The sequence below is a fragment of the Pocillopora damicornis genome, chromosome 2, assembly GCF_964200805.1.
Source record: "Pocillopora damicornis chromosome 2, jaPocDami1.2, whole genome shotgun sequence".
In the NCBI taxonomy this organism is placed as follows: Eukaryota; Metazoa; Cnidaria; class Anthozoa; order Scleractinia; family Pocilloporidae; genus Pocillopora; species Pocillopora damicornis.
This window is the reverse complement of record NC_142671.1, coordinates 23,434,939-23,456,102: the sequence shown is the minus strand read 5'-3', so window position 1 is coordinate 23,456,102 and position 21,164 is coordinate 23,434,939. Positions and strand designations below refer to the sequence as shown.

At 38.5% G+C, this 21,164-nt stretch overlaps 2 protein-coding genes across 2 annotated transcripts; both read right to left on the bottom strand.

The window, feature by feature from the left end:
- Positions 1-5,150: 5,150 nt before the first annotated feature.
- On the bottom strand, positions 5,151-10,711 carry LOC113665613 (protein DD3-3). The gene is made up of 10 exons (XM_027181362.2): positions 10,651-10,711; positions 10,025-10,181; positions 9,563-9,649; positions 8,981-9,302; positions 8,158-8,376; positions 7,670-8,084; positions 7,103-7,159; positions 6,332-6,615; positions 5,790-5,831; positions 5,151-5,554 (listed from the first exon to the last, which is right to left on the bottom strand). Exons 2-10 carry the CDS (start codon positions 10,175-10,177, stop codon positions 5,250-5,252), a joined length of 1,884 nt encoding a protein of 627 aa, XP_027037163.2. The 5' UTR covers positions 10,178-10,181; positions 10,651-10,711; the 3' UTR covers positions 5,151-5,249.
- Positions 10,712-12,323: 1,612 nt separating this feature from the next.
- LOC113665515 (protein DD3-3) lies at positions 12,324-20,332 on the bottom strand. Its single transcript, XM_027181260.2, has 10 exons — positions 20,154-20,332; positions 18,181-18,337; positions 17,854-17,940; positions 17,213-17,534; positions 16,523-16,741; positions 16,022-16,433; positions 15,469-15,525; positions 14,860-15,143; positions 13,517-13,561; positions 12,324-13,052 (listed from the first exon to the last, which is right to left on the bottom strand). Exons 2-10 carry the CDS (start codon positions 18,331-18,333, stop codon positions 12,742-12,744), a joined length of 1,890 nt encoding a protein of 629 aa, XP_027037061.2. The 5' UTR covers positions 18,334-18,337; positions 20,154-20,332; the 3' UTR covers positions 12,324-12,741.
- Between the last annotated feature and the right edge of the window lie 832 nt (positions 20,333-21,164).

Here is a 21,164-nt window from a genome sequence, read left to right as displayed (position 1 = left end):
TCGTGGATAAGAAATGTAATCAAACAAACCAAAATCGAAATCAAGGACTCTCATACAAATTCACAACGGGCTAGAAAAGTTGTTCAGTTCTGGCAAATCACCTAAAATGAACTTATGCCTCTGTTCAAGTTATTACTCAGTATATTAGCCTACTTTGTCTGTTTCTCCGTTAAGTTCTTGTTTTCACTCAGAATGTCAATTTTCCTATATTACGTTAAGGGCCAGAATATTCACTATCGCAAAGTTCTGCATACTTTTTTTTTTGTACTATCATAGCAAAAGGGAACTAAGATCTTGTTCGAAACTAATACGGATTTACTCCACTTGGTCAGTGAAACACTGAATTTGTCCGAACATAATTATAATTCATACATTTAGGGAAGAAATCGCATCATACTGATTGGAAAGTCAACCGTCAAAAGCCCAAACCCGCGGTTAAAGCTACTCTTTTTGAGACTCTCGTATAACGCCCCTTACGCAAGCGCTTGTCTGCTACCTGACTTGGAAAAAAACAAGAAAAGGAAACTAAACTGGCTTAGGAAAGATTTTAATTAATTTCATAACATGATTTTATAGCTTATACTGGCTTCTTAATTGATTGATTAATACTCACGACTCGGTAACATATTGCAAGAGATCAGTATTTCAGAACACGTCTTACCGTTTATTTCGCTCTCTCCGTTCACAGACAACAGTTGTGGTAGCTTAGTTCGCTCTACTGAAATTATCAGTTCTACCACTCAGTTATATTACCACCTTGAGATCAAATAAACTGAGCCACAATTTGGTAATCAAATTGTTGCCGAGGAAATCACTATGTTAGCAAAAACTCCCAGAGTGCTGTTTGTTTTCTTCAATACAAACTCGAGTCTTTTTTTTTTTTTAACAATACAGGCTATTTACACTACTGACAGTCAAAATGTTCTTCTTACTGTTAAGCACTTATATTGCTTATGTTTTTTAATATAATCTTATAATCATGATTATTGTCCTTTGATTAGAATTGATTTTTTTTGTAACTTGTTCATATTTGCTTTACAATAAGAGAAAAGAAGAAAATTTACACCTCGCGCACACTCTCACATCCATAAAAAGCATATTGACACATGCATACAACTTTTACTAAAGACAAAGAAAAAATTACACTCACGCTTAGCTTTTTAGCTTACAATTTAGCTGACAATTCAGTGTTACAGATGCATCATTGGTTTGAGAGGGAACCAGTAATTTGAGATACCCAGTACTAAAAGGAGAACAAGGTGTTTTCTTGTTTACCTCAGAGAACGTAATAAAGGTTCTCATTTCTTTGGTGTAGCTGTAACGTTCTTCCCTATATAATATATAAGTTTCAGAGATCGTCTAAAGTAATGATGGAGTATTAGGTTGCCACGGAAATCACTACGTTGCCGAAAAAACTCCCGGAGTGCGCTTTCGGTTTTCTTCAGTAGTTTCTATAGTCTTTTTTCGCCCAAATCGTAACTTCTGCTTAATCATAAAAGCGAACGACGGCTTTCAGGACTCTCGACATGATCTCACCATGTGATTTACTCGAAGGGGGCATGACGCGGCACCGCTTGGAAGGAGCCATTCTTTAAATAGTAGAGTTTACACGTTAAATATTAAAGTACATGTATCTTCAAACTGCCAGTTTATGCCAAAATCAATCAAATGATTGTAAGGTAGTAATTAAAATATATTTTAATACTTGGACACTGGTTTGCCATTCTCATGCAAGATTCTTCGAGATTTAGAACTGTTCGTGGCAAGAGGGTAGGCTAAATGAGATCTGAAAGATCACTGAAACCGCTCGGCGGTTAATAGTGAGCTGCGCTTTTAACTGTTGACTGTTTGAATATGTATATCCTTTTTGGTGGTTTGATTTTAGGCAGTGTCATAACTTACCATTAAACCCTGTTGACACCCGCTTATGCTTGTATTCACGTTCGTTAAGTTCTCCGCTGCTCTAATTTTGTTCGCGCTCTGGACAATGATTGTAAAAAAAAGAAAATGGTTGTGTTCCTAGTGAACACTTATTGTGATAGACACTGGAACTGGGTAGGTGAAACTTTGAACTGGGCTTTCAAGTACAATGAAATTTTTGAAGCATATCGGTCTAGTGTGTGACAGCTTCGGAATGACGTGCAATGAGGAACAGCTGTGCAAGATATCCATCCAGATCAAGTGCTTAAAAAGACACTAACCTTGATAATCACACGAAGTATACTGTCGCTCAAGTAAATAGAAGGCATAGGCCTGAAAGAATCTCCCAACACAAATGGCTCCTAAGGAGCCGTATCACAAACTACACAACAATTTGTTAAACCAGCATTGTGTAAGAGTTATAAGAGACTGATAGTCTGATAACGCTCATATGGAGAACAGAGAACCTGCTGGATACATAGATTGGTCAAGTATCCTCAATACCCAAGCGAAAAACTACCTCTATACTGTTTCTCAACTTCAACATGAATCTTTCAACATTCTACAGTATGCTTAGATTTTGAGGCAGTCGCAAAGAAAGTAGCCATGTACTTTACTCAGCGTTATCACTCATAATATTCGCTCGCTATACCTTTCGAGTCAGTCGATTTGATGGAATTTTGACCATCACTGACAATTTTTCAAGACAGAGGTTTCCAAGAGGGGAAAGTTTTGTGCGGTTGCCTTTGCAGTTTTAGCCACGTCACTAAGATGGGTGTCAAAAGTCCAAGGAAAGCACTTCTGTTGAGTGACCTGTCAGCAAACTGACACGATTCAAAAAACGACCTTATATGCAGCGGTTATTTTGATCGCCAAATTGAACAGATGCAGACAACAACCCTTATTTGGAGCACATGCCAATGATTTAAGTAAATATTGCATGGACAAATACTTTTGGGGGAGAGAAAAATCAGGAGAAAAAGAAGGAGGGAGGAGTGAGCAACAGATTTTGTTCTGCCTATAGCGGGATAAGATTCCTGTATACATAGAATATTAACTTTCTTATACTACGTTAACGGCCAGAAGAATCATCGCTGCAAAGTTCTGCAAATGTTGTTTGCACATGAAGTAAAGGGAACTATGATATGGTTTGAAACTAATAATTAATTATTGCTAGAGGTCTTTGAACTACGTTTCACTCCACTTAGTCAATGAAAAATTGATTAAGTTCAAATATAATTCATAAGTCATATATTTAAAGAATTTAAAGATTTATACTGATTCTAACTCATGCAAAAAGGAAACATCTTCCTAATAGCCCAAATGCACTATAATTTAACAGCCAACCTCAGAAATCGAAAAAAATTTGTCTGTCAACCGTCAAAAATATTCCCCATAGAGATCACCGCATAAAGTCCCATACACGATGGCTCGCCTCATTCTTCCTAACTTAGGAAAAAAATGAATAGATCGGAAGAGATAAACGACTAAGGGAAGGATATAATTAATTTGAGTTTTATACACACGGTTCAGTAACATATTGCAAGAGGCCAACATTTCAGGACACTTCTCACCTTTTAACTCGCTCTCTTCGTCTACGGACAACAGTTGCAGTGAGCTTTCACTCGAAAAGTTGTTAGGTCGCTGTTACTATTCTTTTCAGTTTTCACGCTCAGTAAAATTACCATCTGGTAAAAATTGAGCCCACAAAACTTAGCCAAAGTTTGATATGTAAGTGGTTGCCGAGAAAATTATTATGCTGGCAAAAACTCTCAGAGTGTTTCTGTTTTCCTCCTATGCAAACTTGCCTTTTTCAATATAACAATACAGGTTACTTAAAGTACCGACAGTCACAGTGTTCTTCCTACTGTTAAGTACTTATATTCTTATGTTTTTGCAATATGCTCATAATAATAATCTTTGTTCCCTATTTAGAAGTGGTTTTTTTTGTTACTTATTCATACTTGCTTTACATTACAAGAAAAAAAAGAGAAGTTACACCTTATGCACACTCCCCTATCTTCACAAACACAAAGCACATTGACACATTGACACAATCTCATTAGAGAAGAAGAAAAAAATGACACTCAAGCTTAGCCTTTTTGCTTACAATTGAGCTTACAATTCAGAGGTACAGAGAGAACATTGGTTTGAGAAAGATGGCCGATTTTATTTGCCACAGAAAACGTACGAAAGGTTCTCTTTTCTTTAATGTAGTTGTAACGTTCTTCTCTAGTTCTTAAGTATGTTATAAGAGTATAAAGTATTGATGAAGTATTGGGTTGCCAAGGAAATCGTTATGATGGCGAAAACTCCTAGAGTGAGTATTTAGATTTCTTGAGTAGTTGCTCGAGTCTTGTATCACCCAATTTTTTTTTCTTCAGCTTAATAACATAAGCTAAAAATGGCTTGCATGATCTCGCCTTTGATTTGAAGGGTGGGCATGGTATAGCACAAACAGACATTAATTTTTTTGTGTTCTTCAGTCAAAAGGATGGAAGCGCGAGGCGAGCGCCAAATGCGAGTCACGCGCGAAGGGGGAGAGTGAAAAAAAAAAAAGACTTTTTCCTCTGATGGATAGTATTCGAATTAATTTAGTTTTCTTTCTTTCTTTTTTTTTTTACATTGCTGTTACTCTCCCGCGATACATTCACTTATGGCAGATTAGAAAGTTTGTTTGAGTCTGTATGTAGAAATAGTACGCATCCCTTAGAATGTGGTATTACGATATGCTTTTAAGCTTTTCAGGACATTCAGGTTCGTATGAAGCAGCTAAAACAAAGATCTCTCTCTTTGATTCTGCTATGTGTTTTTTTTTGGGGGGGGGGGTGGGGGGAGTTTCGATAGCGTAGTATACATTTTTGTGGACTGAAACCTCCCAGGAAGTCGGAATTCTGTTGCTCCAATTAACTGCAGATCTCCGAGATTAAATTACCGGCTCGGTAGGTAGGTCGGTAGATCGGTAGGTGTCTCAACCATCTTTTAAAGCTGCAATGATGATGTTGATCAGAGTTTTCAGCGTTTTGACCTTCATGATGAAGGATATTTTTGAGGTGTTTTTTAATAATGCCGAACAAAAGCGTTCTTGTTATGACATGCAAATGATGTCTTTTGTTATCTCTTTCACGTGTCATCTGTAATCTGATTGTGAGTCTTACTGCAAAACGTCAAACGATCGACATGCAACCGATTCCTTGTATACAGCCATTATCAAAGGGCAAACAGGGAAATTAATAGAAATACTGTTTAATGGAATCATAAACAATTCACTACAATGTAGGAAAACTGATCTCCAACAGTATTTGCTCCAGTTACCACAGCGAACTACATTAAGTAACGGTGATCTGTCCTATGTGACGGCGGTTGGAGAAGTTATTATTGCGCGTGCCCATGTAACAGTATGTCCCGGGCTTCGTGATGCGGAAGCAAGGCGGGTTACAAGAGGCTGGGGCGTTGTTCAGTTGAGCCTGCAGATTGTTTTCGTCACCGCATCCAGTGTTGAGGTGAAGATTCAACTTGTCCGCAGAAAACTTATCAGCCTGTTCAACTACTTCAAGAGGCAGGCTCGTACAAGCTTTTGGTTTAAGAGATTGACATCCTTCCTTTACCCAGCACACATTTGTTCTATCTGATCCTGAAAAGATACAAAAATTTTTATAGGATGAAAATTTCCGGGCGCTGACAGGAGAATAATTTTATCCATTTCTTATCTCTGTATTTCCTCTCACCTTGACGTGCGTATATCGAGTTTTGGGGGTATGCAGCAAGTTTGGAGCTGATATTGAAAGACATCCAAATGTTTTGTTCATAGCAAGAATATTTCGTGTTTTATTTAGCGCTAGTAAATGTATTTTATCGAAACTACTCACTTGCTTGTCCTTCGCCAGCATTGTTCGGATTATTGTTGGAGCCTGAAGAAAAGAACGACAACGAAAAATTAACTTTCTGACCCTGATAATGAATATTGAGTGAAGTTAGTCTTATTTTTGAACGTTCAAGATGCACAAAAGAGAATATCTCTTGATATACATTAAAATGTTCTTTTGACTCTGTAATCATAAGCACGTCTTAGAAGACGAATCAAAGGAGGTACACCACTACTGCTTTTTCGCATCTTGAAAAGTTTTCGCTAAATTTTCTAAGCCCTCCATTTGTAATCCATGTCAATCGGTGAAGTTTAATTTTTCATTTACAATGTTTTTCTATCTTAAAAATCTGTTTTTTTTGGTGATTTCCCTTGTACTGAAATTAACATGGCAGAAAGTAAGGCAAGTAACCATGACGTGGCTTATGTAACCTTACAACGGGAAATATTGCGTTTCTGGACAAGGCTTGTTGGTTTAAATGTATATGTTTTAGTTGAAGGCGTAACTGTCACCGCCCATAACTATGTTATTTCAAACAGTCTCACCTGACCAAGCAAAGCACAAGACATCATTTCTAGAAACAGTGATACGTTCAGGGGTGAATCGATATTCCATGGCTGGATAAGCCTGAACGATGTTTCCTCTCTTTCCCATTCCTCCGATGTAGAAGATTTTGGAATTCTTGAATCGTTGGGGCAAAGAGCTTCTTGGCTTGAGGTAGATTACTTGTGTTCTGTCCTGGAATGTACGACCCAGTTGAGCGGTGTTCAAGGCCAGTTGAAGCTTGGTTTTGCCGTTAACAGCAAGTGTTGTGGGATTATTCTTTACGCTAAAAAGGCAATAATTTTTCACGATTTTACTGCTGTTTCTTAACCTCACTTTCATATCACCAATTTAGGGTCAGAAATTTGATTCCAGATGTCAAAAAGAGTTTAAGTCTCTTATAGACTTATTTAAAACTTTTTCTTTCATAAGGATTGCACTTGCTAAGCTACGTATTCTAACTTCATTCGCCCAACACGGTGACAGTTTGTATTTGTCCTTAAATACCTCCCGTGGCCTGTTTGTTAAGATAGTCTAAGTTTTGAAAAGTAAAGATTGCACCTGAAAAATCAATAATAAGAAAGTCGTCAGATAATGTCCTCAACGTGACAGGGCGTTTTCACATGACCTCATGGCAGCCAGATATTGGTGCATATATTAAAACAATCAAATGTTCTTCGACACTAAAACTATTTTCCTACGTAAATACTTTCGTTCGTTCCAATAAATTCAAACCGCGTCGGTGAAAACGCTTAGTACTCATCTTCACTTACTCATCATTGTTTGAAGCATCAAAACGCCTTGGTACATCGCTTGTTGTGATGTTGTATCTGTCAGTTATTAAATAATAATAATAAGTCGTAGATACAGGAACAGGAAAACAGATCATTATTTAGTGGGAGACAAAATGAAAAAAGTAAAATAAACACTTTGTATTTGATCTGCCTCTGACGCTAATCCGAATGGCGACACTAACACATGTAAAGGGGAGACGCGCACAAATAATGGTTTACAAAAATTTCTGGGGTGATTTAATGCAAGCGGCCTCACGACAACATACGATGGCCTTCTCGAGTCAGTCTTCCTTCTCTAGCTTAAAACAATGTTTGCTAAACTGTACCGTCAATGATCTACAGCATAGTATGTTGCTCAAACGCCACCCAATAGGTAAAAAAATGGTTAAAAGGTAATTTTACGTGCATTTGAGAAAGGTTTGACAAATGGAAATTTTATAATTTCGCTACCATTTACATTATAAAATGTAAACGATTTGTTTTCGACTATTAAATCATTTACAATGGGCTAATTAAACCCCCACCTATAATCTTGGCTTCCCTCACCTGATTCTCAACACGCATCGCTGAATAGTGTTGGAGGGAAAATGAGGAATCTTCCATTTGTATGAAGAGAACTTCCCGTCCATGTTCATGCCATTGTGATTCACAACTGTGGATGGTGCGTATATCACCTCAGGGGGGTCTGCCAGAACAAGATCTTGCTCGCCCTCTCCAGTACCCTGTGTTATCAGATGAGGCTCATACGCCACGCCTTTGACGGTCTTAATGTTGGCGCAAGACTTGGCGCCAGAGGATTTTTCTTTAAAGTTTGTTTTTACTATAGTCCACTTTCCTCCCGCCTGTTCACACGACTCCTTTGTAATGTACTTGGCCACACATTCCGCGCTTGGCCTGTTACGGGGAGGTATTCTTGGACAAGGTTTGTTCCCAGGTTGATTATTCCCCACAATGCACAATCCTGATGGTAAACAAAAGAACGCCATTTCTCTTACTGGTACAGTTATGGTGTTTAGTTATAAGAGACAACTTACCCTTGTCGCCATAGTTAGGACTGTTGAAATACTTTTTCATCACTCCTTCTGTAGCTCGGTCACTGACCATGATAGCAATGTCCTTCCAGGGGGTGGGGCCCCAGTAGGGATAGTAATCACGTTCCTCTGGCACTTCCAGTCCCCTTCTCTGGCCATTTGCGTTCTGTCTAGTGTAAATTGCACTGTCACCGTTTAGGTTCTGATCAGCGGTAAATAAACCTGTGAAATGGTTGCGAAAAAGTCAAAGAAGGATATCATTGTGAAAGATATAGCTTAGCTAACAAAAACCCTAAGCGTCACGCTGGTAGTTAGAGCCTTGCCATGCAAAATGATTATAGTTTAAAATTATTTAGAAGCCCTTCGGAAGCGTTACCGAATGTTGGACTTAAACAATTTTTTGCCCCCCTCCTCTAGGGCTCCGCTGGACATACTAGTCCCAGATAAAGTTTTATTCTGAGACATCCTCTTTTGGAACAAAGTGCAGTGTTATTGAAATTTACAACTGTAAGAGTAAAAATATAACTGGACCGGCGGATGATAGAAAGTCACAAAACAGTTATCACAGGGGGAACGGAGGGGGGACCTGTCGTCGCTATGGGGGGGAATTGATGCTAGTAACGGGGGAAGGGGGGGTGGGGGTCATAAGAATATTACGAGGCCTCGGGGGGGGATTAGGCAAATTTAATCGTGACGTTACAAAAATCCTCCAGTGACTGGCCCCTTATCAAAGTTTGATCGACCTCAGATTCAAATCTTTATCTGAACGGTGCATGTTTGTGAAAGGAACTTTCTTGTTGAACTACTTATTGAAGTTACATTTTACCTTTGTTTCTGTCCCTGCGGATATAAGCGTGATAATATTCCTTCGGTTCATGCAATCCGCGGTCTTTTTTGATCAAGCGATTTTCTGCTTGATTGGGGTTGAACGGTTGAGTTAAGCGGTTCCCGCCATTGCGAATGGTATGTAGCTGAAAGTCCGAGTTTATATCCGTAACTTTTCCTTGTGGAAAAGGTTGACACATGTATTGCAGTATGACTTGTGTTTCCACTACATCTTCACTCTTTGGTCCCGTTCCATGTTGGTTTGTCCACATAATTTCAACCTCAGTTTTTGCATCCTCTTCACAGCCACTCATGAAAAATTCCTTCGGTTGAAGAAAAAAGAAAAGCTAGTGTTATATCAGAATTTTTCCGGCTCGGAAACGTGATTTCTTCACCACGCGCACTGCACGTATTTATATCTTCACATGCATGTGAAGATAACAATTTCGTCATGGTAACAGACCGGTTTTATTTTTCGGAAGGGCATTTTTTAATTTTCTAACATTGTTAAGGCTGAATTCAGTCTGATCCTATAGAGTCTAAAGAATATGCTTTAAAGAAAAAGTTATCAAATATATCCAACCAATGGAAGCTGCCTTGTTTCTTTTATGTTTTCTCCTGGATTGTTACTTCCACTGTCACCAACGTTGTAACCGGCTTTACCATTGTTCTAAAAAAGAGTAATAAAGAAATGGAATAAGATTATAGGAGCAACACTATACAGAACTTCCGGCAAACGACTGTGTGTGTATGTTTTCATTTTCTTATTAATTGGTCCAGAGAATTTATTGTTAATAAAGATGAAACATTCAAATTGAGAAATTTGTCTGTTGGAAACATTCGCAAGAGTTTGGCATGAGATCGATTTTAATTAGCTCTGGCCAAGGAGTACAAGGATTAAAACAAAGCTGTGTTACTTTCCAAGCATGTGAAGCATTAGAAATCACTGGTATGGTGCTTTAAAAACAAGTTCTTTTTTTCAATTTTTAATCCACATGTATAGCGAGCTGTTCAATATGTAAATAATTGATTCGAATACACCCACCTGAGAGTTGAAAAGCCTGTTAGCATTCCTCACATTTGCCTGGTTCCCGTTCAATCTGTTGTTGCTTCCATGGGGGAAATGAAGGTACATATCACTCGAACAGAAATAAACGAGGGTTGACAAAAAAAAACCGAAGGTGAATATGGCCCGCATATTCCTGACGAAAGAAAAAAAGCAGTTAAGTTAAGATTTTGGTTTTTTAGCCCCGTCCAGTGTGCTAGTACGTTATGTTGATAGGCTCAAAGAGAATTTCACAAACAAAGTCTACGCAGTATAATGACATCCTTAATGAAGCAAACTACATTAGACCAATTAAACTTGTGACTTCGTTCATTCAAGTATTTTCAAAGACATCCAGTTATTTTTCGAGTGGTTTCTTCACTCACAATTATAGATAAGCAATGTAACTCGGGATCAAGGACTCCCCACTACCACAGGGAATGGAAATGTTCTTTAGGTCCGGTAGATCACCTTAAATGGGATATTCGTAAAGAAAAAAAAACGACAACTGCAGAAACAGTAATAGGATTCGTCCACGAGAGAAAACCACAAACCAAAAGGAAATCTAAATGCAAGACCTTCTTATTAATACACTATTGTTAAAAAAAAATTAACAAAACACTTACGTTCAATCGCAGCTTCGCTGGTTTTCAGTATTCGTGCACCTCAACTAAACCTTAGTATTGTGGCCTAAACTCGAATAGAGAAACACCTTCTATACCTTTGCAAAGTAATTATTTGTTCCATGTTTTCTGTAGCCTCGACACTGTTTGTTCCCAGCGTAACAAACGAATTTTTGTTCCACCTGAGAAACAGACACCTGAATAAATCAAGGATTGCAAAGTTCTAAAACGTTAAACAGACGCACCTCTTCGTCAAGTAAACAAAGCGCAAACGTGTGATATATGTTTATACAGTGAGAACGCTCCCTTCTTAAGTATTATTTCCTCTGTATACATTTAAGGCAATATGTTCAAACAGCAAGATAATCTATAGATGATTCAGAAAAACTTCCAACAAAGATTTATCAAAAGCAACATGTGTATGTACTTTCCGTTTTCAGTACAAAATATGTTTTTTTCCTGAGATGTTGTTTGATTTCTTTTCCGCTCGTGGTATTTCGTCAAAATTAGATAAACAACGTAATTTAATTTCATCCCGAAATAACAGACTCGGAAAAAAATCGTTGGTGCTAACATTCACAGCTTTGTGTTTTCCGGATTTAAAAAATAAATTTTCGGTTCTAGGAAGATGAAAACATTTCTCTGAAATAAAAAATGGCACATCCGAGAGTTTGATCATTAGTCTGGTTAATAGTAAAATTTTTATATTTAAAACTTGGCTCGTGCGCTTGTTTGAGAGTATGAAGAAACTCATAAATAAACATTTTAACATTTAAGTGTACTTCATTGAGAACTCACTTTTTATATCAATCTGGACCGGGAATTACTGTGTGGTTTATTTTTCGGGAAGAGCGTCATTAATAAATTTTAAAGAAGATAAGAGAGAACGTGACAGGGTACCATACTCGACGATTGACCTTCCAAGCGAGCTCTACAGGGGAGCATATCGCTAAGATTCAAGAGGAAGCGAGAAGTACAGAAATTAAAGACAGTGTTTCATAAGGTTTTGGTTAAGCTTATTAGTTCTTCTTTTGTCGACTCTGAAACTTCTGCAATTCTAACTCCTTTTTAAAAATTGAAAGTTTTCTCAAATGAAGTGAGCGCATCCGAATCATCGGAAAAATAAGATAGATCACACAAATATAGAGTGAAAATGTGATCGGATGATTGTCGAATCGTCATGAAATTGATTTCAAGGCACTGGCAGGACTAGAAGTCCAGCAGAAGCAACGCACGCATCGTTATATCACCATCGCTGTAAAACTTTGGCTGAAGTATTTTGGAAAGTGTAGAATGATGCCAAAACTCCACGACATTTGAGCACAGCTAGAAGACACGACCGCGGCATTTTTGTTGTCTCGTAGTAAGCGACATGGGTACAGCTAACTTGAAGCCCCCTTTTGGAAATTAGCAGTTGGTTAGTAATAAAGACAATTCAGTGTTTCAAAACACTTGGACTCATATGAGGCAAGTGCAACAAAAATATCTGTCTCTCTGACCAAGTTTGGGGGCAAGGAGAACTTCGAATGCAAAACCGGAATGTTTGTGGTTTGAATTCTCATGGGAAATTGGATTTTTAGTGTTCCTGTTAGCTGTAGGTTCACGAGAAAAGTTACCAGCTCGGGAGATTTTCCGGAAACAACTATCTTTTGAAGCTCCAACGAAGTTGGTCTGGCTTTCCGGTTATTTGACCTTTATTTCTCTTCATCTTTTATAGCCTTAGCTGCATTTTGTTACTCGTTATATAACTTTGTTAAGAATGTACACCAATTGCTGTTTTCCCTTTTTATAGCATTAGATAAGTAGAGAACACAGAAATTGAAGTGCTTACTGCTTCAGTATCCCATCCTGGTAAAAAATACTTTACAGTTATAATTATAATACTACTAAACGAAAGCGTTCTTTTTAGGAAATGCAAACGCGTATGTAATCTGTGAGGATCGACATACAACCGATTACTTGTAAGCAACCATTGTCAAAAGGAAAACAAGGAAATTAAGGGAAATACTGTTAAATGAAATCAAAAAAAATTCACTACTATGTAGGAAAAATGATTCCCAACAATGTTAGCTCCAGTTACCACAACGAACTACATTAAGTAACGGTGATCTGTCCTATGTGACGGCGGTTGGAGAAGTTGTTATTGCGCGTGCCCATGTAACAGTACGTCCCAGGCCTCTTGATGCGGAAGCAAGGCGGGTTGCAAGAAGCTGGGGCGTTGTTCAGTTGAGCTTGCAGATTTTTTTCGTTTCCGCTGTAACATCCAGTATTGAGGTGAAGATTCAACTTGTCAGCAGAAAACTTATCAGCCTGTTCAACTACTTCAAGAGGCAGGCTCGTACAAACCTTTGGTGTGAGAGACTGGCATCCTTCCTTTATCCAGCACACGTTTGTTCTGTCTGATCCTGGGAGAATTTAGAGAATGCAAGAGGGAAATGTTCAGTCGCTGGGGAAGAGGATGATTTTAATCTGGTTTTTGCTGTTTTTAGTTTTTATTTTGTTTTATTTTCTATCTAGAATTTCTGCAGCTATTCCGGTTAACGGATTCGTCCTGAAAAAGTCAGTCGTGCCGTCCATAGTTAGATTTACCGCAAAAAACCCGCTACTGGTTTAGAATGTTTTAAAAATAATTACTAACTCGTTCATGACAACTCGAACACCAAAAATTTCGTCCCGATGACATCACTGTTTTATAAAAAACCATCCCGGCTATCTCCTTGAAATTGAAAAAAGAGCCGTGTTGTGGGTAGCAAGTGCACTATTGAATTGAAAAAATTTTCATCAGTGTAGAATTAACGTTCATAGTTATGTGGTGGTCTATGAAGGCATAATATAGAGCAGACGAGTAAATCCCTTCGAAGCAACTAACCTCTCTGCCCTTCTCCTGCCACGTTATTTCGATTATCATTGGAACCTGAAAAAAAAAATACTAATTTAGCTAGGTTATTTCCTGAAAAGGTAATCCCTACCGCTGAAAGCACTGAGAAAAGTGACAAAACTAAGCTGAAAACCAACCCAAACTTCCTGTCTACTTTAATTCCCCGGGAACTTTCATTAGGCTCAGTATACCCCTGTAACGTGTTATTTCATGAGATGGTTAACTTGAAGGAACTTACATTGGGAGACCAAGGAAAATCCACTTCAGTTAGAGTGCAAAATTAACAACCACAAAATTTTGATGCCAGGATGTATCTCTAAAATGTGACGTTTTAGTCTTATTATCGAAAATATTTGGATCAATGTAATAAATAATTGCGCACCTACCCCTCCCCTAACAACAGTCAACTGATAACAAGTTAGGGCTAATTTTTGATTAGGAAAGGGGAAGGTGCGTTGTTGTTCGATACTGCCATTGATTCGAATTTTTCATATTATGATGGGATTTGTTTGTGTTTGTTTGATTGTTTTTCTATTTGGAAGAATCTTTAAGGTCACATTTCCATACCCAGTAGTTAGTTGATACGTCAGGAAATTTCTTCAGATCACTTAATTCGCAAGCTTCACATTTTCCATTGTATGTTTTCAGAAAACGCCTTTAACTAGCTTGTTACGTAACTAGTTTGTGGTTTTTATGCACTTTAATTAATTTACCCCGAACTTTCAAGTTTATGGACTTAACGATCCGAATAAAACTTCTCCCTCATTTTTATTTTTCTATCTTTCTAAACTAATATTTGGTTGCTTCCCTTATGCCGAGGATAACATCGCACGGGGAAGAAATCGACTGAAATATTCCCTTTTCAGCATTTAAGCTGGTCTAACAATAAGTTAAATTGATTTTTATCAACTGAGTTGAAAATGTAATTTGGCCACCGTAGTGAGTTTCTAAGGTTTCCTCAGCCCTAGAAACACTCTGTGGTAGCCAAACTAGTTGATAAGTCAAATTATGAAAATTCATACATTTGCACTGCGGTGGAGAGATGAAAATTTCAGGCCCGTACGGGATTTGAACCCATGACCTCTGCGATACCGGTGGAGCGCTCTACCAATTGAGCTAACAAGCCAACTGGGAGCTGGTCTTTTTTTCAGGTCCAATTTACAACTACTCGTTTCAGTAGTGTTCTTAGCTGCGAGGATCCCTTAATTTCAAGTCAAATTACTTTGCAATACCCCCAGTGACGCAGCACCACAATTTCTTAAGAAACCTTCTCCCTCTGATAATAAGTTCACAAGTTTCAGTTCAGAGAATATGACAGATCGTCACCGACTCACCTGACCAAGCGAAGCACAAGACATCATTTGTTGTAACATTGATACGTTCAGGGGTGAAGCGATATTCCATGGCTGGATAAGTCTGAACGATGTTTCCTCTCTTTCCCATTCCTCCGATGTAGTAGATTTTGGAATTCTGGAATCGTCTTGGTAACAACTTTCTTGGCTTGATGATGATTACATGCGATCTGTCCTGGAATGTTCGACCCAGTTGAGCTGTGTTCAAGGCCAGTTGAAGCTTGGTTTTGCCGTTAACAGCAAGTGTTGAAGGGTCATTTTTGACGCTAAAAAAGCAATCGTTTCTCACAATTATATTTTCCTGTTTTAAAATATTTTCATCACAGTTTACGCATGGCTTAGAGGGGGGTCCTGAATGGGGTTAACCGTCACATGACCAGGAATAAACCGCCGAGCGTTCGACCGTGGGAAATGCAGGATTGTTACAATTAACCGTCAATAATGCTAGTAAACTTGAACCACAAAAAAGAAACAAACAAACGAACAAATAAAAACATTATCAATTCGACAATATGAAATCAGAGTATTCTCTGGTGGGGTGGAAATTCTCAGCCATTATCCTCATCAGTTTCATTATTCCTTTATACTCACTCATTGTTATTTGAAGCATCAAAATTCCTCGGTACATCTTTTGTCGTGATGTTATATCTGTCAATTTTACCAGGAAGACACAGTTAACGTTATTGAAAGGTTATAAAAACACATTTTTGGGGGGAATAAATATAATGCCAAAAGATAAAACAAAGTCCCACACATATCCAAATAACAAGTCAAGGATGGATGTAGGTAAAGTAACAATCGAGGGAGGTCATTAAGCGGTGTAGCGTTGGCGTTTGAAAGTGAAGGGTTTCTTTAAATGGATATCATTTGCAGCTGTCTCTCATTTTGGTAATCTAAAGGACCATTTTAGTGTTGCTTGGAGGTTAAACCAAAGGAAAATAAAATAAACAATTTTATTTTATTTTAAGAGTTATTCAAGATTTTTCCGTGAGCCTTCATTAATTTTCGTCAGTGACATCGATTTGACCATTTTTCCAGGTTGCAATGGGTGCGCTCATAATCATATCTTCATGCTTGTTCTCAAAATTCGTATTCGGTCTTGTAACAGATCTAAACATAAGACTATAACCTTGGCCCTCGTCACCTGATTCTCAACACGCATCGCTGAATAGTGTTGGAGGGAAAATGAGGAATCTTCCATTTGTATGAAGAGAACTTCCCGTCCATGTTCATGCCATTGTGATTCACAACTGTGGATGGTGCGTCTAAAACCTCAGGGGGGTCTGCCGGAACAAGATCTTGCTCGATCTCGTCAGTACCCTGTGTTATCAGATGAGGATCATACGCCACGCCCTTGACGGTCTTGATGTTGGCGCAAGACTTGGCGCCAGAGGATTTCTCTTTAAAGTTTGTTTTTACTATGGTCCACCTTCCTCCTGCCTGTTCGCACGAAGCCTGTGTAATGAACCTGGCCACACATTCTGCGTTTCGTCTGTTGAGTGGAGGTATTCTTGGACATAGATGTTTTCGGACACCATTCTTTATGATGCACAACCCTGAAAGTAAACCAAAGAGCGTCTTTCTACAGCATGCACTTGTGCAGCTATCGAGGACTCTTATGAGGAGAAGTCTTTGTCAAACTTACCCTTGTCACCATAATTTGCACTGTTAACATATTCCCTTATCACTCCTTTTGTGGTTTTGTCACTGACCATGATAGCAATGTCCTTCCAGGGGGTGGGGCCCCAGTAGGGATAGTAATCACGTTCCTCTGGCACTTCAAATCCCCTTCTCTTCCCATTTGCGTTCTGCCTGGTGTAAATTGCACTGTCACCTTTCAGGTTTTGATCAGCGGTAAACAAACCTGTGAAATGATTGCGAAAAAGTCAAAAAAGGATATCATTGTGAAAGATATAGCTTAGCTAACAAAAACCCTCAGCGTCACGCTGGTAGTTAGAGCCTTGCTATGCAGTATACAACCTTGCGCAACAGAAGAGAAACAGTAAAAAATGAGGCAGTTATAGGAGGATATGAAATGGGATTAGCTAGGAAAAGACGCAATTGATTAATGATAAATAACTTAGGTTTAGTAGGTTCTTTGTTCCCGTAAAAGGAACAATTACTTAATATTAAACTATAACTACTTTTGGAACTTTAAACAGTGTCCTCTCCAGGTTTCTAGGCTCAATTGGATTTTCAAACCTCAAACTAGTATTGCTGCGAAATGGAGCTGAGAATGTTTGAATTCTCGGCTGAAGGGAGACTGACATTTATTATTTACGGAAAAAGTTGGAAATGAGATTGTTAGAATGTTTACTCTCATAGAATATGCCACCTTTGTTTCCGTCTCTGTGTCGATAGGATCTGTAGTATGCTAAAGGCTCGTGTAGCCCGCGGTCTTTCTCTATCACACGCGATTCTTGCATCGAGACCGAGAACCTTTGTGTAGTACGTTGTGCACCATTACGGATGGTATACAACTGGAAATCTTCGTTGATATCAGTTACGTTTCCTTGAGGATACGGTTGACACATGTATTGCAGGATGATTTGTGATTCCACTATATCTTCACTCTTTGGTCCCGTTCCATGTTGGTTTGTCCACATAATTTCAACCTCGGTTTTTGCATCCTCTTCACAGCCGCTCATGAAAAATTCCTTCGAGTGAAGAAGAGCATGATACGTTCAGGAAGTGGCATGAAAGCGAATACATTTTGGAATTATGGGCTAAAGTGATATTTGCGCGGGCTGATAGTTATTTACGATTGTCAGAGCGAATGACAAAGGGCTGACACTCGAAACCTCAGCTTTTACCCGCACCCCCTCCCCCACCGACCCAGAACCACAGTTTCTTTAGAAACTTACCCCTTATCATTATGGCGATTCAGCTAGTAAACATGTCGATTCTTTCCGTGGAACCAAGAGTGAAAATGAAACAGAAAGAGAAGGGAAGTAAAATTATCCAAATATGCCTTACCAATGGACGCTGCCTCGTTTCCGGTATCTCGTTTTTGGTAGCGTTGATTCCGCTGTCTCCGACATTGTAACCGGCTTTGCCATTGTTCTACAAACAAAATGTACCAAATAATCAATACATTCGTACATGGCGTGATTAGTTTGTCTCTTTTTATGCCATGAGCTGGATAACGTACTGAGATTTTAAGGAAGAAAAGTTTTAAGTCAAGCGATGAACATTTCCCGCTTTAGGTTATATTTCGTTCGTAAATGACTGAATACTTATTTAACGACATGTTTAAATTCCATCCGCCATATAAATGATGAGGCTGTCCTTCAAAACACCCACCTGAGAGTCAAACAGTCTGTTGGGATTCCTGACGTTGACACCATTCCCGTTTAATCTGTTGTTGCTACCTCCAGGAAAGTGGAGATATACGTCCGCCCAACATAAGGTAAGGAGAGTTGACAACAAGAAACCTAAGATGGTTGTGGCCTGCATATTTCTGGCAAAAAAGAGTAACATTACAAGCAAAGGTTAGTCTGAATGTTGAAGTCCTAAGGTGTGGTGTGTATCAAATGAGGTTTGAAACTGATTTGATTATCTCGTTGGCTAACAATGAATTAAAAACTGTAGGCAAGGATTCTGCAAAGAAAAAAGGAAGAAAGTAGTGAATAGCTGTGAGAAGTGCCTAAAAATTTTTTCCAAGTTTCTCATCGCTGGATGTTGTGTAGTTTATCCAATTAAAGTAGCTACTCTATTTCCCTATTTGTGGGGGCATGTCAGTAAAAATGGTTTGATAGTTGATTGGACAAAGATTGAGTCATACTTAGAATTTGCCTAAACTGATATATATAGAACTCGAAACACAGGAATCCGGGATCAGGGTCGGCCAGGGTTTTTGGGTATTCGGTATTCAGGGGCGTTTTAAATCGGGTATACGGTATATTGCAGCTTAAATATGGGTATTCAGTATATCACTTTCTTTGAATTTCAGGTATAAAGTATTCAAAGCTTCGATTATTTTTGGGTATATTTGGAGGAATTTGGGGTATTTTGTCGATTTTTTTTCGGGTATATTGGTATTCCACTACCCCCCCGGCCGACCCTGCGGGATGAGCAGATCGAAATGTCATTACCATTCATCGAGTTGCGATGAAAGCCTGATTTCTTAGTATCAATTTCGGAAAAGAACGAACATGCTGAGGCGATCACGAAATTTCGGCGAAATGCTAAGTTTTACAAAGTGAACGGTAATACCACGAAACAAAGGCTTTGATTTACAAAAGGCAATGAATTGTCAGTTAAATTCACAAAACTCTCGCTCAGATCGCCTCGATCAGTTCTCTCTTCTTCCTCACTTCTAGGTCGACCGATCGACCTTCTTTCACAACAGGAAAGACGATGGCAAACAATACATTCTAGGTATGGCCTAAGTACTGCCGCTGACGAACATTTAAGATATCGATGTAAAAACGGATGCGGCCATTTTGATCAGACCGATAGTTGGAGAGTGCACCCTGTGTAATATTGCGCTCGCGGAAAACGATTTGAAAGGACAAAATGAAAATCTAAATATTGTGCGAAAAAGGAAAACTTTTTAAGATTAGGTTTTTCGTTTTTTGTCGTTAATTCTTTTCACGTGTACTTCAAGAGTTGCGCTTTTACTAATACGCCCGGATGCAAAGCATTTTCGTCCAAAGGACTTTGAGATCTTCAAACAGACCGAGGGGTATATCATCAGAATCCTGCTTCGTCAACAGAAAAGTGTGAATAAAAATATTGGGTGTAAAAACACAGATAATAGCGATGATTAATTGTAGGTGTGCTTCGTCTAACACCATCAACGAGAATAGACACAACATGAACAACAATATTTTGAGCGGCCGATCATTTCGGGAGAATATTGTTTTGTTTGTTGTTCGGCGCTTTACGCCTATGTCAACAGGAAGGTAATTATAATATCATGATTTTAATTATAACTTCTTCATGTTTAACCAGAGGTATGAAACATGAAGAAGTTATGAAAACTTGAGAGCACAAGACAAAAGCACAAACAATAATTTATTTCGTGCTCTCTGAGCTTAAACTTTTATATACATGTACTTGCAGGAATAAATGTCCCAAATTAATTGCTTTCAATCGTTAAACTTAACTGGATAATGGTTCTTAAGTCTGATGAAAGTATTGCGAGGACAAAAGGAATAAAATCGGTTAATAGTGAACTACTATTAAATGTAACTAAAAATAACTCACAAAAGTACGATCGACGAAACAGGCTAGGATGTATTTTTGAACACAAAAAGCTTTTAGTTACTTACCGATGGCCGAGTTATGCTCCTTACCAACTATAAAAAATGTTATCCAGTTTGAACTGCTCTGAACTAACGCTGATTTGAAGTTCACTGAGTGAGGGCCTACGGCTTATATGAGCAGCAATGACGTGTGCTAGCGCATGCATTTTCTGCAACACGTGCATATGGGCAGTTCCGCGGCAAACGGAATTAATTCAGTCAGTTCCCACGCAATTTAAAAGGTAGCATGGTGCCTCGCTTCCGTAGAATATTCGATGAAGGTTCTGGTAAGTGCCTGACCCGATTGTTTGTTTGGTTTTTCAATTGTTATAAGTGCAGTTCAAGACAACCGCCGGGGGCAAAACAAGATCAAACTCAAACTAAACAAATCGTCTCTACTTCTTCTAACTCTCCCAGGAGAGTTTTTCCCTGCAAAGCGTTGGCGAGCGGTGCGGAAGAGCGCTGGTCCGCCTCATTTCTCACGCCCGCTTTGATCACGCTTGAGCAACATTTCCTTTTGGGCCGATGGTTTGAAAAGGTTTCGGTTTTTTTTATTTTTTATTTTTTCGATTTATAGATAGTAAATTCCAAACTAAAAAGTTAAAAGGTGTACAATGTAGTTTGAACATTTACAGCCACAGACTAAATGGGCAAGAATGGTTTGAGCACTCTTAAAGAAGTCTATTCAGGTAAAGATTTCCTAAAACGTTATTTTACCAAAAGCTGCTAAAAACTTAGTAGCGAGTTCAATATTGATTTTTTTACGTGATTTTTCGATTCAATAAACTTCTGATATTAGCCAAGGTTTATATTGAAAGGCCTTATGCATGCTCTTGTCGGATTCAAATTTAACCCCAAAGCCTCGCTTTTGAGGTTCTGGTAACATTTACTTGGAAAGTTTTCCCTAAATACCTGTATTCAAAGAATACCTACATAAAGAAAACAAAAAAGGGCAAAGATTCATGAAAATTCTAGTGCAAACGAGCCTTGAGTTGATCTTGCCGTGACGGACGTCAAAAGTTAACATTGGTATTTCAC

Coding starts and splice junctions, on each gene's coding strand:
- LOC113665613 (XM_027181362.2), bottom strand. CDS start 10,177: ATGCGGGCCATATTCACCTTCGGTTTTTTTTTGTCAACCCTCGTTTAT. Junction 9,303..9,562: donor AAACAAGGCAGCTTCCATTG/GTTGGATATATT, acceptor CTTCAACCGAAG/GAATTTTTCATGAGTGGCTG. Junction 8,377..8,980: donor CCGCAGGGACAGAAACAAAG/GTAAAATGTAAC, acceptor ACCATTTCACAG/GTTTATTTACCGCTGATCAG.
- LOC113665515 (XM_027181260.2), bottom strand. CDS start 18,333: ATGCAGGCCACAACCATCTTAGGTTTCTTGTTGTCAACTCTCCTTACC. Junction 16,742..17,212: donor ACACAGAGACGGAAACAAAG/GTGGCATATTCT, acceptor ATCATTTCACAG/GTTTGTTTACCGCTGATCAA. Junction 15,526..16,021: donor CGATGCGTGTTGAGAATCAG/GTGACGAGGGCC, acceptor TAAAATTGACAG/ATATAACATCACGACAAAAG.